Source organism: Oreochromis niloticus, linkage group LG23, assembly GCF_001858045.2.
Source record: "Oreochromis niloticus isolate F11D_XX linkage group LG23, O_niloticus_UMD_NMBU, whole genome shotgun sequence".
NCBI lineage: Eukaryota > Metazoa > Chordata > Actinopteri > Cichliformes > Cichlidae > Oreochromis > Oreochromis niloticus.
The window spans coordinates 44,985,410-45,001,530 of NC_031986.2; the positions used below are offsets into that span (position 1 = coordinate 44,985,410).

General features: G+C 44.7%; 1 protein-coding gene across 6 annotated transcripts in view; it reads left to right on the forward strand.

Annotated features, from left to right (window-relative positions):
* Positions 1-6,324: 6,324 nt before the first annotated feature.
* The window catches only part of rnf220b (ring finger protein 220b), a 31,276-nt gene continuing 21,479 nt past the window's right edge, over positions 6,325-16,121 (forward strand). For 3 of the 6 annotated variants that reach the window (XM_013266412.3, XM_025902639.1, XM_025902640.1), the window contains exons 1-2: positions 9,097-9,442; positions 10,628-11,239. In XM_013266412.3, coding sequence (XP_013121866.1) covers positions 10,648-11,239 — 592 coding nt within the window. In that variant the 5' untranslated portion in view covers positions 9,097-9,442; positions 10,628-10,647. Of the gene's footprint in view, positions 6,391-9,096; positions 9,443-9,536; positions 9,742-10,627; positions 11,240-16,121 lie in introns of those variants that run through there. The other 3 variants (XM_025902638.1, XM_025902636.1, XM_025902637.1) reach the window with 3 other exon arrangements.

Consider the following 16,121-nt stretch of genomic DNA (forward strand, 5'->3'; position numbering starts at 1 on the left):
CTTTAAGTCTTCGACTGGTGTGATCATGGAAACCATCAGGTACACTATGTCTGTCCTCTGAAGACCAGTGTTGGTCAAGTTACTTGAAAAAAGTAATTAGTAACTACTTACTGATTAATTCTCCAAAAAGTAATCCTGTTACTTTATTGATTATTTATTTTCAAAAGTAATTAGTTACTTAGTTACTTTTTAAAAGCACGATACACAACATGAATAGGTAATAAAGCAACAGACCTTTCAGCCCAGTCTTTCTATTTTTTCTGCATAATCCTTCATATAAATTGAATCAAATGGAAAGCCTCTTTCTAAAAATTGTTTTATTAGTTTTATTTTTTAAATTTTATGCATATTGCAATAAGCAAAACATTTAATTATATGCAACAGTCTTTGACTTGAAGAGATGTGTTTGACATTTAAACCTATGTTCTGCATATTCCAGCACAGATTCAGCGGCTCTTAAATCTATTGTCACCTGTTGTCACCACCTCCGGGTGGAGGTTTGCCCACAGCGGTCATGTCAGTGGGGGGATCCGGGGGTTTCTCTGTGAATGTCACGTTCCTGTGGCGGCATGCTCGCTGCTCGCTCAGATTTGAAGTTTAATTTTTCGCTGTAGAAAGAAGTTTTCTTCCCACGCAGAGTGAACAGCGGACGCTGATGTTTGTGTCACAGAATCGAACTCAAAGTAATGTGAGTACTTTCACGCTTTAAACGCTGCATGGTCGTACTCTCTCCATCACTCCATGTTATCCATTGTTGAACTGCACACGTCTGTTACCACGGACACCGCACGCTCGTACGTCATCGTCACGAGACACTCTTACAAACAAAATCACAACTGTTTAGTAACGCAGTAACGCAGCATGCTTATGGGAAAGTAACAGTAATCTAATTACTTTTTTGCAATACTAATCCCTTACATTACTCATTCCTTGAAAAAAGTAATCAGATTACGTATTACTGCCCATCTGCTGAAGACTGAAACAAAACGTGCACTTTGCACAGCTGGTGGCAAGAAGGCGAATGCTGAGCACGCAGACTGCTCTCAGAGGACAGAAGAGTTCGGACTTTCTTTAAAAACAGGAACATATCCTGTTACATTCTGGAGATTTATCGTTTGACAGTGTTTGTACTGTTGTGAGAAACATTTACATCTGACTGTTTACATTGTGAATAACAGATGAAGGCGCTCACCTGTCTCCCAGTCAACCAGATCTTTCCCTCCGGAAAGATTATCCCCTTCAGGGCTCTCTTCTCTCTATTCCATTTATTCTCTTGTAGCTGGTTGAATTTGTCAATTTGAACAGGCAAAGTTGGGAGATTGGCAGCAAGTGAGGAGTAAAGATGAGGGTGTGCAAAGTGGAACAGAGGATGGGGGGGGGGTACAGATAAAAAAAGACTGTGACAGTCATCCATTTGACCCAGGCTGTTGAGTGAGATCAGTCTGGCTTGTCAAATCTCTGTGCTAACAGTGAATAGCCATATCTGTGCAGAGCATAGAAGGGTGTCATGCACTATGGTTTCATGGTTCAGGATAAGGCTGGATGAAGCCATTGGCTTGATGACACAGAGACAGACACACTTTCACTTTCCTTCCAACTCCTCGTCTCCTGCTTTCTGTGACTGACATTGAACTGAATCAGGGGCGCTTGCTTCAGTCCAGTGTGCCTGTTTGTATAGAAAAAGACTAACAACGAGCACCTTTGCTATATTTTAAAGAGGGCAAACCATTTCTTCCTCACAGATTAAACCCACCCTCCAATTATTGTACAATAAGAACCCTTCATCCCTACTTCAGAGAGGCCCTCCTCCTGCTCATGTCTCCAGTACACTGTAATAACCTTCTCATCCACACACACACACACACACACACAGAGGACCTATTACTGCCTCATTAGCCTGAATCATACAAGAATTAGACTCCAGCCTGGCGACAATAGCACCGAGAATGGGTCTTTTTTTGCTCAGGAGTCAGGGGTTAAGTTACCAATCAAAATAGCCAGGCAGATGTATCGAGACATTTTAATATTGGCCATTGTGGAAGCTGTAAAAAATTTTAATCTCTCTCTGGCACGGTTGCCCCCTAAGGCAACTCAAATAACAGTCTTCAGGAGGGGGGTCGGTGTTCAAAGAATTGATGTACCCTGTGGCATTTGGATAATTGTGTTGGAATTGCTGCCACCTTGAACAGTTTTCAGGCTGAGCAGCCTTTCTTTATTTAAACTATTTGCTTACCTGGACCACAGATTTCTCTGTTTTCTAACTGCGAGTGTTGGAATTTGGGTTTTTTTCTTCACTTTCTTCAGAAAAGATGTAGAGCCGCTGAGATCATCCAGGTACGCTTACACATAATAATGCAAAGGTGTCTTTACTGTGTTTTTCATGCAGGATAAATAAACGTGGACAGCGCAGTGAAAATGCATCACTTTATATTCAAATCTGAGCACAAAATCAAACCAAATGCTCGTCACAATCTTCTCAGTCTCCGCTAAACTGAGAGCAAGACAACATATTAAATGATACATATAGAAACATAATAATTATTATATTGTATATATTTCAGGGTTTTGTGCATTTTATCAACATGAATCCAAATTAGTATCACTGTATGAAAATAACTGTTATATTAAAGCATGATAGTCATTAGTGCTCTGTGATACTGTAAATGTTGGTATTGAGTCAATACAAGTAAATATGGGGCGGGTGATACTTTGACCTTACAGCGAGCAGTGTGTCATCATTTCCGTGATGAATCATCATCAAACGGCTGCGATTCGTTCCACAATAATTAGTGAACACAACGAAACCTTTCAGCTTCTTTTAAAAACGTTTTCTGGAATTTAAACGCGGCGTCTGCGCTTTGAGTTTAAATGTATTATGGGCTATTTAAAAAATGTTTCATAGTTTTTTTTTTCATTTCCAAAAAAAGAATTATCCACTGAACTTAAAGACAAACAAAGAATCGAGCCTATGGCGTTAGCATTGATCCGATACCAATACCAGCATCGATACTGTGGATGTGTGGATCGATCCGCCCACCTCTCACAGTCATTACACCACAGGCCCTGCGGTGCTTCACCTTCCCTGACTGTGTCATCTCCTTTCCTGTTAGAAGTGACCCTTTCCAGTACTGTAGCACTCTTCTTTGCACAGTGTAACCAGCTCCTGTCACGGGGGACACTGGGAGCAACAACGACAATAACCTGCTGCCTGTTGTAGAAAATCAGGGTTCAGCACTGTAGAGGCAGCATACTGAGCTCTCAGTATAAAGGACAAACTGGGCCAGGTGTTTCTACTGGGCCACAGTTAATATAATATAAACCAGCAGAGGGGGCAAATGATAAAGACTGGGCCAAAACAATAGGACGCTCAAACTCACAACTCTGTTTATCAGGTTTTACACCTGCAAAGCAGATTATTTCCATCTTACCTGTCGGATCTCCCTTCTTCCTCTTTATTTCCTTCTTCTTCTTCACGTGGTATGTTCCTCCTCATCGCCTAACCCCCCACCCACCCCCGACCCCCATTTCTGTGGTCCTGTCCTCACCCAGGGTTCAGACTAATGACTAGTGACAGTCCACTGAGGGGAGCGAGCTGTTTGCAGTCAGCAGTGCGTTTGTTGGTAATTATTTTCCAGAGTGTCACATTAGTGTCAGCCTCATGGCGGTGAGAGAGGAGCGAGGACGGGGCCTGGGTGCAGAGTGAGGGGAGGGGAAAGGGTGTGATGTTTGGTGGTGGGCAGTGTTGTATTTATGTGTGCAGACTGAAGTGGTGGAGGGCTGAGGACACCGGCTGACAGCGCTCTGTACTGTTTGCAAAAGGTTTTACACTTTTCCATTGTTTCCTTTTCACCTTTGAGTCTCACCTGGATTACAGAGAACATGGCTTTAAAATCAAAAAAATTAAAAAGGTGGAAAGATTATGACCAAAAAATGGACAGAAAATCCAGGCGCAGCCACTCGAGACGGGTTTGAAACAGTGTTAAAAGGTGTTCTGTTTTCCAGAGGGCTAAAGACATGAAAAGCAAACAGCAGGATCAGTTGGCCTTTCCAGAGCATTCATCGTCCATGTTTGTTAAATTGTCCCAATCTGCCACCAAAAGTAGACCGACCCCAGAAATCACTCTAATTGTGATGTTTTGTCTGACAAATAAGACGAACGTCCATTTTTTTCTTGACCTTCTGTTTTTCCAAAATCAGGAAGCTAAACAAGCTCCAATTCAGCTCTTTGAATTTTTAGTTTTCAAACCGCGTTTAAGTAAAGTTGACCAGAAAATAGGAAATGCACACAGCAGGCAGGGAGCTTCCATACCAAAGGATTATGATTCCCGGGTGAAACTGAAAACATTCCCTGATATTTATTGTTGAGAATAACACATCTTATTATTCGTAAATTCGCCCATCTCAGCTTAGTTTGTTTGTTAAATGGACCTGCTTAGCAACTTAACTTCAGTGTTGACAGCTGGGCAGCAGTTCATGAATAATGCAGACACGATGAGTAATCCATTTATATAATCTGTCGATGTAAAGAGTGTAACTGCACGAGTACAAGGCTGCCTGTTTTAAACCATCAGCTGGGTGAGTGGAGTGCTGAAGCTGGTGGTTGTTATAAAAATGATATTTTCAGTGCCCAGTTTGAGTCATTTGGATTTACTGGCTGTTGTACTGGAGGAGAAAGAAATGACACACAGTTTCTGTAACGTGGTGAAAACCTAAAGAATGAACTCGTCATTATCGGCTGAAATCTGTAATCTGTGTTGTTTATTTATGAAACACTGAACGTGCTCCACGTGTAATTCTGGCTCACTGTAACTTTCTGATAGCTCACCTGTCTGCTGTGTATAGAAGTACAGACTGAGTCTCTGTACTGAGAATAATTAGCAGCATGGACCAACAATAGATTAGCAGATTTTGGTGTATCGACATTAAAAATAAGATATTTGATGTTGTTTCACATAAATATTGTGCTGGCTGTATGTTGATAATAATTAGAGTAAAACATCATGAATTAATAGTAAGAATAATAATAAATATATAAAATAAATAAAAAATTAATTGTATTTAATAAACTCTGAATTTAGCTGCTGTAATTGTTTTGGCAAATTTAGGTTGGACTGTTTTCATTGTTGGTTAGTCTTGTTTAAAGGCCCGTTTACCTCCAACTGCTCAAACAGACGATCTGTATTTTATTCTTTCTGCGATATTTAAATATTTCCATCGATGAAACAACAGCCTGTTTAACTCTGCTGGGTTTATTTATTTATTTTTTTATATGTGGGAACTTTGACGACTTGTTTCAGAATTATGAGGCCCTGAGACAGAAGATGGAAAATCAGCTGTAGTAATTCTGCTTATTAAGACCCGTTTAACTTGTAACTGTAACTAAATGCATTTAGTCATAGACTGTATTCTGAATAAAGTGTTACATATATTTCTCCCTGGCACTGCAAACAAAATGATCAACATTGTATATGGTTATAATGGTTTTTGCATTTTTTTGCAGGAGGTAAGAAATACAAATATCTCCGTTTCTTTGAAAGCACGATGTAAATAAGTAACCTGTGTTGTTGTACAGTCTTATTTCTTATTGCTGTTTGCATCTGCAGCCTTTACTGGACCGTGACCTTTGACCACTGCGTCACTTTTTCTTTCTTTTCTAATCCTTTTGTCCTTCCTGTCACTCATGAGTCCTACATCACCTGGTATCCCACCACACCTATCAAAGTGACGCATCCCACAGGTAACTTGTTGCTTCAGTTTATCACCGTCACGCTTCCTAAAACTAGGTTCAAGTAAAAGCCATTATGTGTCTGAGACACATTTCTGAAGTTGTGGGTTTCTTAAACCGTTGGTGTGAATGTGAACACGTACAGCCGAGTGCTGCGTGTGTTTACACGTGTGGCGGAGGGCTCACGCCCGCCCCCTCGGGAGGAAGCAATCAATGATTGAGACCATAATGCACCTCTCTGTATTCTTGCTCACATTCACGCTCACACGCTGCTTTGGGGACCCGTCACACACACACACACATTGTCACATGTTCGACAGCTCATCTCTCACACGTTCTCTTCCACTCCATCTTGTAGCTGTCTGGTCGATGGCCCCCTCTGTGTCTCACTTCCACTGCTTAGTCTTTGGCAGACTGCTCTGCTCTGGCGCTGTCTCTCCGTATGTTAATATAGTAGCTAACCTCTCTCTCCATAGCACTGCTACCAGACAGTCTCTATGTTGATATACTGAGAAGAGTGTAGCACTCGGCTGCACAACTACTACCCGACTGACTCCAGAGAACTGAGCACTCTTCATCTTCACTGCTGATACTGCCGGGGCTCTTCCCGTTACCGTCGGTGAGACTTTGAATTGTGCCCGGCTCTCCTTTAACTTCACCAGCAGGTACACCCACCAAAACAAAACAATAATCATTCGGCCCGTTTTTATATCATTTTGCTTTTAATTTGGCAACATTGTATGAATTTTGAAGCCATTTTGCTGTAATTGGACATTGTGAGTCTCACAGCAAAAAGTAATTATCTCTAATTGGTCTGTGGGAATGATTACAGCAGTAACTTAGTTTATCCAGTGCCCCAGAAAAAAAGCAACAACAACAACAACTGATATGAAAAGCGGAGTAAAAAAAATAAAACCATGACGATTTACTGTTCACTACTCCAATTGAGAAAGTTAAAAGACTCTACAGATGACCTCTGGCATCCTAATAAAAGAAGTGAAGAACTCTCATCATGTTGATTTAATTCCCCTCATCTCATCTCTTACTTGCTGGGAATTACACTGAAGACCACAGAAACTAAGCTGTAACATTTAAATACCATTAAAACTGCTTGTAAATGATTCAAAACTCAATTTTCTTTTAAAGGAAGAAAAAAACCGGAGCGAGATGGGGCAGATGAATATGACCACATAAACCAGAACCAAAAAGACACACACACACACACACACACACACACACACACACACACACACACACACACACACACACACACACACCAAGTCTAAGCATAAACTGCGTGCATTAAGATGTTATGCTCTGCGTGTGTACGACAGTCAAGAAGACAGCCAAGTGACTCACCTCCTGCCAGAAAATGAAAGCTTACAATTAACATCGCATCCCATCATCCTCAGCTGAGCGGGCAGGCCTGTAATTGGCTGGCTGACCAGCCTGCGTGGCTTCGGGTGGCAATTTATTCTGGGAGCCGTGCAGTTTACCCTGGGCGGCTAACGGCCCCTGTGCCGTAACCTGGCTGAGGCAGCGGGGACATCATTAACACTTCACTGGGCCTGCAGGACACACACCCATCATCCACTACGCACCACCCACGGCCACTAGCACACGGGGCAAATTGGAGGAACGGGGAAGAAATAATAATCGTAATGTCAATGCAGCCACTCGTGGGGAGCGCGTGTTCACTGATCAGCTGGCAAATTAGGATATTTCTGGTGTTTCTTAGCCAAACAACAGAGGAGGGGTTTCCTGAAAAGGTGACTTTTGATTACCCATTTGCAATTAAACGGAGGTCATTCGGTTTGGGAATCCTCTGCGTTTAATCCTCGCCTTTACCCCTGGCGTGTGCGGGTGTGTGATGGCATGTGTAACCCCCCAAAAACAACGAATGAATGAGAGGGAGCTCTCTAAGTGGAGCAATGACCTTGCACGAGGAACACGTGTTGCACGCTCCCGTACTGGTCCGAGGGCAACACAGCGACAGAGTCGGTCTGGACTCTGGTTTATGTGTCCCTTTAAAGGTCTGCATCTGCTGTCTGGCCCTCCACCTCTTCAGCAAGCGGCTGTCTTTAGGTGTGAAAGGAAGTGGTACACATGGCAAGCTTCATCTCTGGGAGCATTTTAAGGATGCAGGAGACAGCTGAACTGTCCAGGCTAAACGGTGGCCCTCTTCACTCTTGGCTAATGCCATCGAGAGAGTCAGTGTTTATTTTTACATCTCAATTATGTGGTGTGTTTTCAGGCTGATTTAGTACAGCGAAGCCACTGATCTCAAGCTATGTTTCCCCGCAACCCTCTTCCTTGTGTCTTCTTGGCCGGGATATTCCCAATTCACTCATTTCCTATCTCAGGACTGTGTCTCGCTCTCTGATTACACACACACACACACACGCACATACAAATGCAGGCACACAGGCTCACAGCCAAATGGCTGTTCATTAAAGACAGGGACCTGAGGGGAAGCAATCGTCTGAGAGACGGAAATTGCGTGTCACATTAGATTAGCAGTGTAAAGCCTCTGGATTGGCTCGAGGGAATAAGGAATTATTTCAATTACATTATTTCAAAAAGTCTTTAAGCAATACCAATACCGATAAAAACAAATTAAGAGTGATTTGGGCTGATTTGTGGCGCTCTGAGCTGTTCTTTCTGACAATGTGCTGGAAATCAGATATGAATAATGTAGATATTACGCCGTGCGTAATGTGTTGGACTTGAAAGCAGATTATCTGTGACAAATAATACCATTGGTTTGCACTGTGTCTCATCAAAAGGGAATATTCCCAAGTGTCAATCACACAGGCTGGCGACTGTACATGCTCAGTGAGCCACGGAGGAACAGATAACTCATTTACCTGCCATTCAAAGCAGCGGCACCACACACGCGCGCGCGAGCGAGCGCGGGCGCACAGAGAAAGTGATGAGTTGGTGAACTTAGTATATAGCACTAATGCACTGAAAAGCAGCTGAAAAGTTTAATTTTGGTGCATGCATGTCCTTCATAAACTCAGATTGATGTGGTGGATTCGACTCTGCGAGTTAAGAAGCGCAGGTGTGCAGAACAGATCGCAGTGACAATAACTGAGGATACTCACGAGTTTTCAGTGAAAGTTACCACGTTTGATTCTATATTCGCAGATATAATCTGACACTTTTAATCCCACAAAGTTCTCTTCTTATCCCCACCCCTACTCTGTGGGCAGCTGATAAGTGCATTTTTCTTTTGACTCAATTTCACTGTAACTCACCTTAAGCGAGGACGAGAAATTGAATGTGTCCATCGCACGCGGCGTGTCTCAGGGGGAGAGCGCGGAGGAGAGAGGGGTGGGGGGACGAGGCTACAGAGAAAGAGGGCAGGGTAAAGTGGAAAGAGAGGGGGTGGAGGGGGGATTGTCACACAGAGCGCACAGACCAACAGAGACAGACCGACCCGCAGCCAGTCCACTCACTGATGCCTCGATCCTGCCCAGGAACACAGCAGCTACGCGCCACATCTCAGCCTTAACTCGTAAACACTCACAACATCTGGAGGAGGACCGAAAAAGCCAACACTGCCCGCAGCTGCATGTCTTTTTTTCCCTCTCTCATTCCTGCGTAACCGGGAGAAAGTGCCGCGTCCTTGAAATTAACTGTAACTTGGAAAAAAGGCAAAGTGAGAGAGAGAGTTGGCGGCGAAATAAATCTCGCTTCGAGTACTTCATCACGGTAAGTACTGACTGATGCTTCGCGATAATACGAGTGATTACGCCTTCATTTGGTTTAATTGGTTTAATTGGCTTTTCGATTGCCATGTGTTCTGGCGGGTGTGAGGTTTTGTTGTGTGTGTTTTTTCTAAAGTGAGGGAACTTGTGAGCTTTCGTTACTGAGAAAAAAGCTCCCACTTTTATAACACACTCGTGTAAAGACTTGAAAAAGGGTAGGAGGCTAATTCCTGGGATAAACCGGGGTCACATTTGGACTTGCGCTCTTGGACGCGAGCAGAAAGTACGAGGCGCTGAAAAACCGTCAGTAATTTGCAACATTTCGTTGGTATTTTGCCAGTTTGTTCATTTAGGGACGACTTTTTTTTTTTCTTTTAAAAACAAAATTAAGTCGTTTTTGTCCCTCATAAGTGTCCAAACTTTTATTTTGTTTTTGGTAAATTTTCTGAATAGTTTTGCTTCTGATGTAAGAAAAAAAAAGTGATTCCCAAACCTGTTTTTTCTGTTTTAGGCCTCTTATCATTTCATATAGGTTTATGAAGCGCACTTTTTCAAACTTTGCCTTCTCAATAACTACAGTGGATCAGTCTTTTGCGCTTCAGCACAGATTACTTTTGTGCCTTAAAACAAAAGAGAATAAAAACAACAGCAACAAAAATATTCCTAGAATTTAATTCCGGACACATTTGTCTTGATTTATTCTCTTTTCATTTACTAAGTCAAACAGTTCATTACAACTGAAAGAAGAAGGTGAAAAAAGAATCGTCCTCTTTCCCAAATGCGTTTGCATGATTTCCCTAATTTAATCCCTTAGACTTCGCTATCAAAATGATCCTTTGCAGGCTCCAGCTACGTGTGTGTTTTATTGGCAATTTATTCCCGTCGTAATTATTTACAGGCGCAGTAGGCCTCCTCAAACCCCTTTTTCTGCTGAAATTAGTCGAAACCTGTAATTGTAAAAATGCCTCACAAAAGCAACTGGGTGTATTTCACAAAATGAAGAAATCAAGATCTTGTCATTAAAGAGGCCATCAAACAATTTCTTGTAAATTTGGCAAAATGAAATAATTTTCTCTTTCACCCTAAATCACCTAACAAGAGTCAGCATTCTTGACTGAGAATCATTTCTTCTAATGTCTCATCCAAACACTTTTCTCTCTCCTCTCATTTTGTCTCCTTGTCTTCTCAGAACCAGCATAAAGGAGGTGAATGGACCTCCACCGCCCCTTCAAGATGGACAGCCCCTCCTACCTACCAGCTCCACTGGCGTCCCCTGCCCTGATGGTCCTAGCTTCCACTGCAGAGTCTGGCCGAGACGCCTCTGTCCCCTGCCAAGCGCCGAGGCCCTTCGGCGTCCCCGTCTCTGTGGAGAAGGACCTCCACCTCCCCTTCCCTTCAGCCTCCTACACGTTTACCTCCATGTACCAGCGCCAGGGCCCCATATCAGGCACCTTTTCGTCCCGAGACTTCCCGGCCTCCCTGCTCCACCTGCACCCACAGTTCACCCCACCAAACCTGGACTGCTCCACCCTGGGCATGCTGAACCACAGCGGTGTGGGCGCCTTCCGGCCTTTCTCCTCGCCGCAAGATGAGAGGGAGTCCGGGGGTTACCAGTCTGCTTTCACCCCCGCCAAGAGGCTGAAAAGCTGCTTTCCAGAGGTGGAGGGGAAGGAGTTTGACTTTGGCTCCCTCGGAGGCTCCCTCAAAGCTGGGGAGGAGTCAGGGAGGAAGCTGTTCTCCATGTCCGGCCTGCTGTCTGATGGAGAGGCTTCATCGAGCCCCGAGGAGCGCAAAGAGCACAGTGAGTGAGACGCACACGACGCACTGTTATGTTTGCACAATTCTCCCAGCTCGTATCTAAAGAGAAAGCACAGTCACTCGTCGGGCTTCTTTAAAGTATGCAGTGAATTGTGCAGCGTTTAACCAGCACATCAGCGGCTTTGCTCGCCCCTGACATGACAGGGCCAATGAGGGTAACATATCCTCTGCAGCTGCATCCACTAAAGGTGACAAATTGAAAGGAGCTTTTGTGAGTAAAGGCATATCTGAAAACATTTCCCCCTTTTGCACTTTAGTCGTCAGCATGTAGTCGGGCAAAGTGTTTACAGCGGCAGGCTGCGAGCGGCTTTGACACAAATAAATTGAGCGGTGTCACTTATTCAGCTTAGTGATCATTAGCCACATATGACCATTAGGGCTGTTGGAAGTCAGATTTTTCTTGGTGGCTGAGGAACACAAATACATGGGAGCGTGTGGAGGGTTAACACGGGAGGAGTGAGAGTTGGAACGAATGACACCCTGTCAGAGATAACGAGGTGGCAGAGATAGAGAGGAAGGGATGGAGGAGGATACAGAAAAAGAGAGAGGGAGACGTGGCGATGCGCCTCAGCCTGAGCTTCCCTACGACAACCCTCAGCTCAATATGGCCGCCCACACCAGCCGTCTGATTTGTTGACAAATGAGTGGGAGAGGTGTCAGTCAGCGTGCCGCAGAGGGAGAGACGCTCCTCATTACTCCCGGGGATAATTGCCCAACGACGCGGGGGCACAACACTCGCCTCAGAGGCAGCGGGGAGGGAGTGAAGGAGCCAGAGTCGGGGAGGCAATGCTAGGCATGATGGGAAATCAAACCCCCTCAGTGGCGGTCGCCAAAGGGGAGCGCCTGACAGATGAAAGGGACCAGAGAGGAGAGAGAGGAGAGAGCACCCAAAGGCTCAGCAGATCAGAGGGGGACACCATCGAAAATAATGACAATGAGAGGGAGCTGGGGGTGGGGGGTGAGATGGAGAGGGGGCAAAGGCAGGAGGGGGAGATACGCGCTCTCATACATATCACCTAAAGGAAACTTTCATCCCACACATAAAGGGCGGCAGCAGGGACGAGTTGTCTTAAGAAAAGTTTGGATTGTGTGCCGTGTGTGTGTCTCTATGCATATGTGCTCGTCTTTGTGCAAACTTGCTGATTTTGTCGTTGGCTGGTAGCTGAGTGACAGGGCCAGGGAGGCGGAGTGGCAGCGAGGAATCTCAATATGGAATTTTAATAAGGACAGGGAAAGAAGAGATGCCAGCCGGCGTGCTGGTGTGAGAGGTGTGTCTGTCTGACAATGTTTGTTCTGCGCGCTCGTGCGTGCGTGCTTACCTCCTGATTTTGGGAATCTCATTTGGGGAATGTTGACAAGGACAAAAGACGGGGTCGACTGGAACATGAGGAGCATCTCTATGCCAAAGAAAAAAAATGGATTCATGCACATTGGAAGCTGCTTTTCCAGCTTTATCCAATTAGATTGGAGCTCGGGCAAACTAAGAGCCTTAATGCAATTGAGCTCCCAGCACTTTTCTAAGTCTGACATACACTTGTTCCTCTTGACTGGGTAACAGACAGTCACTTCAGGACCAAAAGTCTTAAGTGTTAAGCTTGAAATCTTCTTTGGGTGCGAGAGTGTCTGCTGCTCGCACAGCGCCAGCAGACACTCTCACGGAAGTACGAAGCAGACCATAAAATCCTACCTTTAGTTTTTTCATCAGTGCAGAGTTTGCTTCTTTTCTAAGGCTTTCACAGTACTGCAGACCCTTTGTGGCTCCACAGCACACCTGAATATTTAAACTGGATCAAATTCCCTTTGGTCAGCTTTCCTGTAAACATACAAAAACATTTATATTGTCAGAACATGACACACAGTAACTAATGACTTTTCCCTGTGTGAGATTGCATTCCTCCTCAGTGTTTTCCATCAGCAGAAAGATCTGCAGGAATTTTTGGCGCTGTCTCCAGCAGTGCGTACAGGTGACCACGCGTTTTGCTTCCTCTCATGTTTCTTTGTCAGTTCAGACAAGCAAGCGGGTACACAGTACCTCTCCCCTCCTGCCTCGCGTGTCATTGCCACCCGCCACCTTTTCTGTCCATTTAGTGTCTTCGTTGTGTCGATTTCCCCTCCCAGGCTCGCCGCTGTTTTATCAGGGAAGGTCTGAGATGCACGGTGTGCTCTGACAGCTGTTCAAACAGCCACGCTCGCTTTCAAAGGGCAGATGTCTTCACTGGAGCGAGTCATGCTTATTTTCCTCAGGGAGACGCTTCCCACCACAGGACTGAGCTGGAACTAAAATGCTCCTTTACCAGAAACATGAGTTTGGGAAACCGGAGGAGTAGAGTGGCAAAAAACATGCCAGGGCCAGATGCTGTGTGTGCGTACGTGCATGTGTGTGCGTGTCACAGTGGTGGCAAAGCTAAGTGACAGCTGTGATAACGGGAGCCAGATGTTTGAGAGCACTAGTGTTGTGATGCAGCACTTAAACGGCTGATTCAGCTGCCAGAAAACCTTCACCTGCAGAGCAAAGCGAGAAATCCTGCGAAGGCAAACAGAATATTAAACAAAGAAACAGCAGATAACAAAACTTTTCATTAAACTTTTTTTTTTTGGTAAATAAAAAACCTGCTTGTCAGTTGTAAATCTTTAACACTGTTTGGTGTATTTCAAAAACTGGCCTCTCCAAAACCTAACTGTACTTTCTGCTGCATGTATTTACTTGTGTGGGCGTATCTGATTGGAAAAAATGATGAATGAAAGCCTAAACGATCTCCTGAGCGAGTGCCGAGTCCACATACAAAAATTCGTAGAAGGGCCAGACTCGGCCTTTGAATGAGCCGCTGGAGACTTTACCCTCCCTCGGAAGAGAAGGCTCTGAGAGTCTCACCTGCGTGAAACGATGTCCCGCAGGAAGGTATTAGTGGGGAAACATTTAAGCATAGCACACTCGGAGGAGTCTCCACCAGATGCGCTCAGTGTGCAAGTGTCCTCCATGGTTGGTTATTCACGGGTTGTTGGCACACCGTGCGGCTCGAACTGAATCGATATTCGTCTTAGATCTGGCGCGTGGCACATTATCTGAGCTCATTCCAAACGAAGCTTACGCCGGATTATCTGCTGTGAGTTTGGCTGAACATGAGTTTATTTATAATTTCTTAGTAAGTGAATCAAGGACTGCTGGTGTTGCTTCGGTCATTAAAATATGAATATCGTCAGCTTCTTCAGCCACCATGAATGCACATTTTTAAACGTACTTATTGTGCATGTAATTTGTATTACACGTTCACAGCTCTGCCTCTCTCACACTGTAGTTGTTTCTGCTGATTTGATAAGAAGGACTCGCGTGCCGTGTTTTGTGTGCAGCTGTCACTGAGGGCTGTTCATATCGAGCAGAGCTTCTCGTTGAAAGACGCCGTGTTTACATCCCCCCAGCAGACCACAGGAGATCAATAGCAGCCACTCAATGCTCATGCATACACATATGGTACCTGCTATAATTCCCTGTGTGTATACTCCTTATCTGGCAGACTTGCATATGGACTCCATGCATCAACAGTCACGCTAACCTTATGCTCCAGGGCAGGGTTTGTACTTTTGTTTGTTTTTATGGCTCTTTGCTATGATTTTGTTTTTCTGTGACGTTATGTAAAAATAACAATGTGTAAAAATTCAGAAAAAAATAGGAGGCAGGAAAAAGAAGAACTAAAGGAAATTAGAACAAATTTATTGGAAAGTATGGTAAAGGAAAAAAAGTGTACCATCATTTTCTCCCATTTGATAATAAAAAAATAACAAAAAGAAGGAGATGAGAAATGTCACCTGGCAGCATCACACACAGAAAGGCGATGCTGAGTCTGTTTTTAAAGTTGCATCGTGTAAGCACTTCTTACGCTGACCACACTGGAGTCTTGTTCTTGATTTTCGGCACTCGGGGAGGAAGCATTACAATATTAATGGTGGCTGCGTTTGATGTGAGAGCACGTCGTGGTTGGCTGTTCCCCCTCCTGTTGTGATGGTGGTTTGTCCTCCTAATGTTCTCCCAACTAAACGAGGCTTTCATCCTGGCAGGAGGGGAAAGTCTTTCTCTTGTTCTACCTCCTCTCCGTCGTATGAAGGCTGGAAGCAGGGAGTTTGTCTTGGTGTAGAAGTGCGCTGTGTGGTCCTATATGTGTTTGTGCATGTGCGAATGGAGTGTGCAGCATTTGTGTCTGTGTAGGCGTTCTCCTTCTACACATGCCAGTGTCTTCAGGAGTTGCAGGCTGTGGACCACACTGCTCGTCAGAGACAGACGAGACTTCTGTGAGTCTGGAAGCAGACTTTTACAGTAGCACGGGGAAATGCGTGGGGGGGGGGGGGGGTCTTTTTTTGCGGTGACCATCAGCACCTGTTAGACGGTCAACAGAACATGAGTCATAACACATCTTGTAGTTGATGCATCTGCCTCCGTCTCCTGCCGTGATCATCCCACACGAGCTTGTGTGGTTACAGAGTGGAAGGCTGAGAGACATCGAGATAAAGCGAGAGAGAGTTGTAACGAGTGCAGGGCTCAGAGGTCGTTAACACAGCCTCCTCGCTGAAACAAACGCCATCTTTCCATCTTTTCTTTGCTCTGTTTCTGCTTTTCTCTACGTGCACCTGATCGACCTGCTGCCTGTGATCTCACATCAAAGCCTTCATACATGTGTGTGTGCATAGGAAACGCTCGGGGTAAAGATGGTATTTCACTAGATTGAAAGCACACACACACACACGCACACACACGCACGCACACACGTCCTTCGTCCTGTCCCTGCAGCTTAACAAATCAGTGAGGCAGATAGGGAGGGCATGAAGGCCAAATTCTGGGGTTAAACACATGCCGCTGAGGAGACAGACAGCAA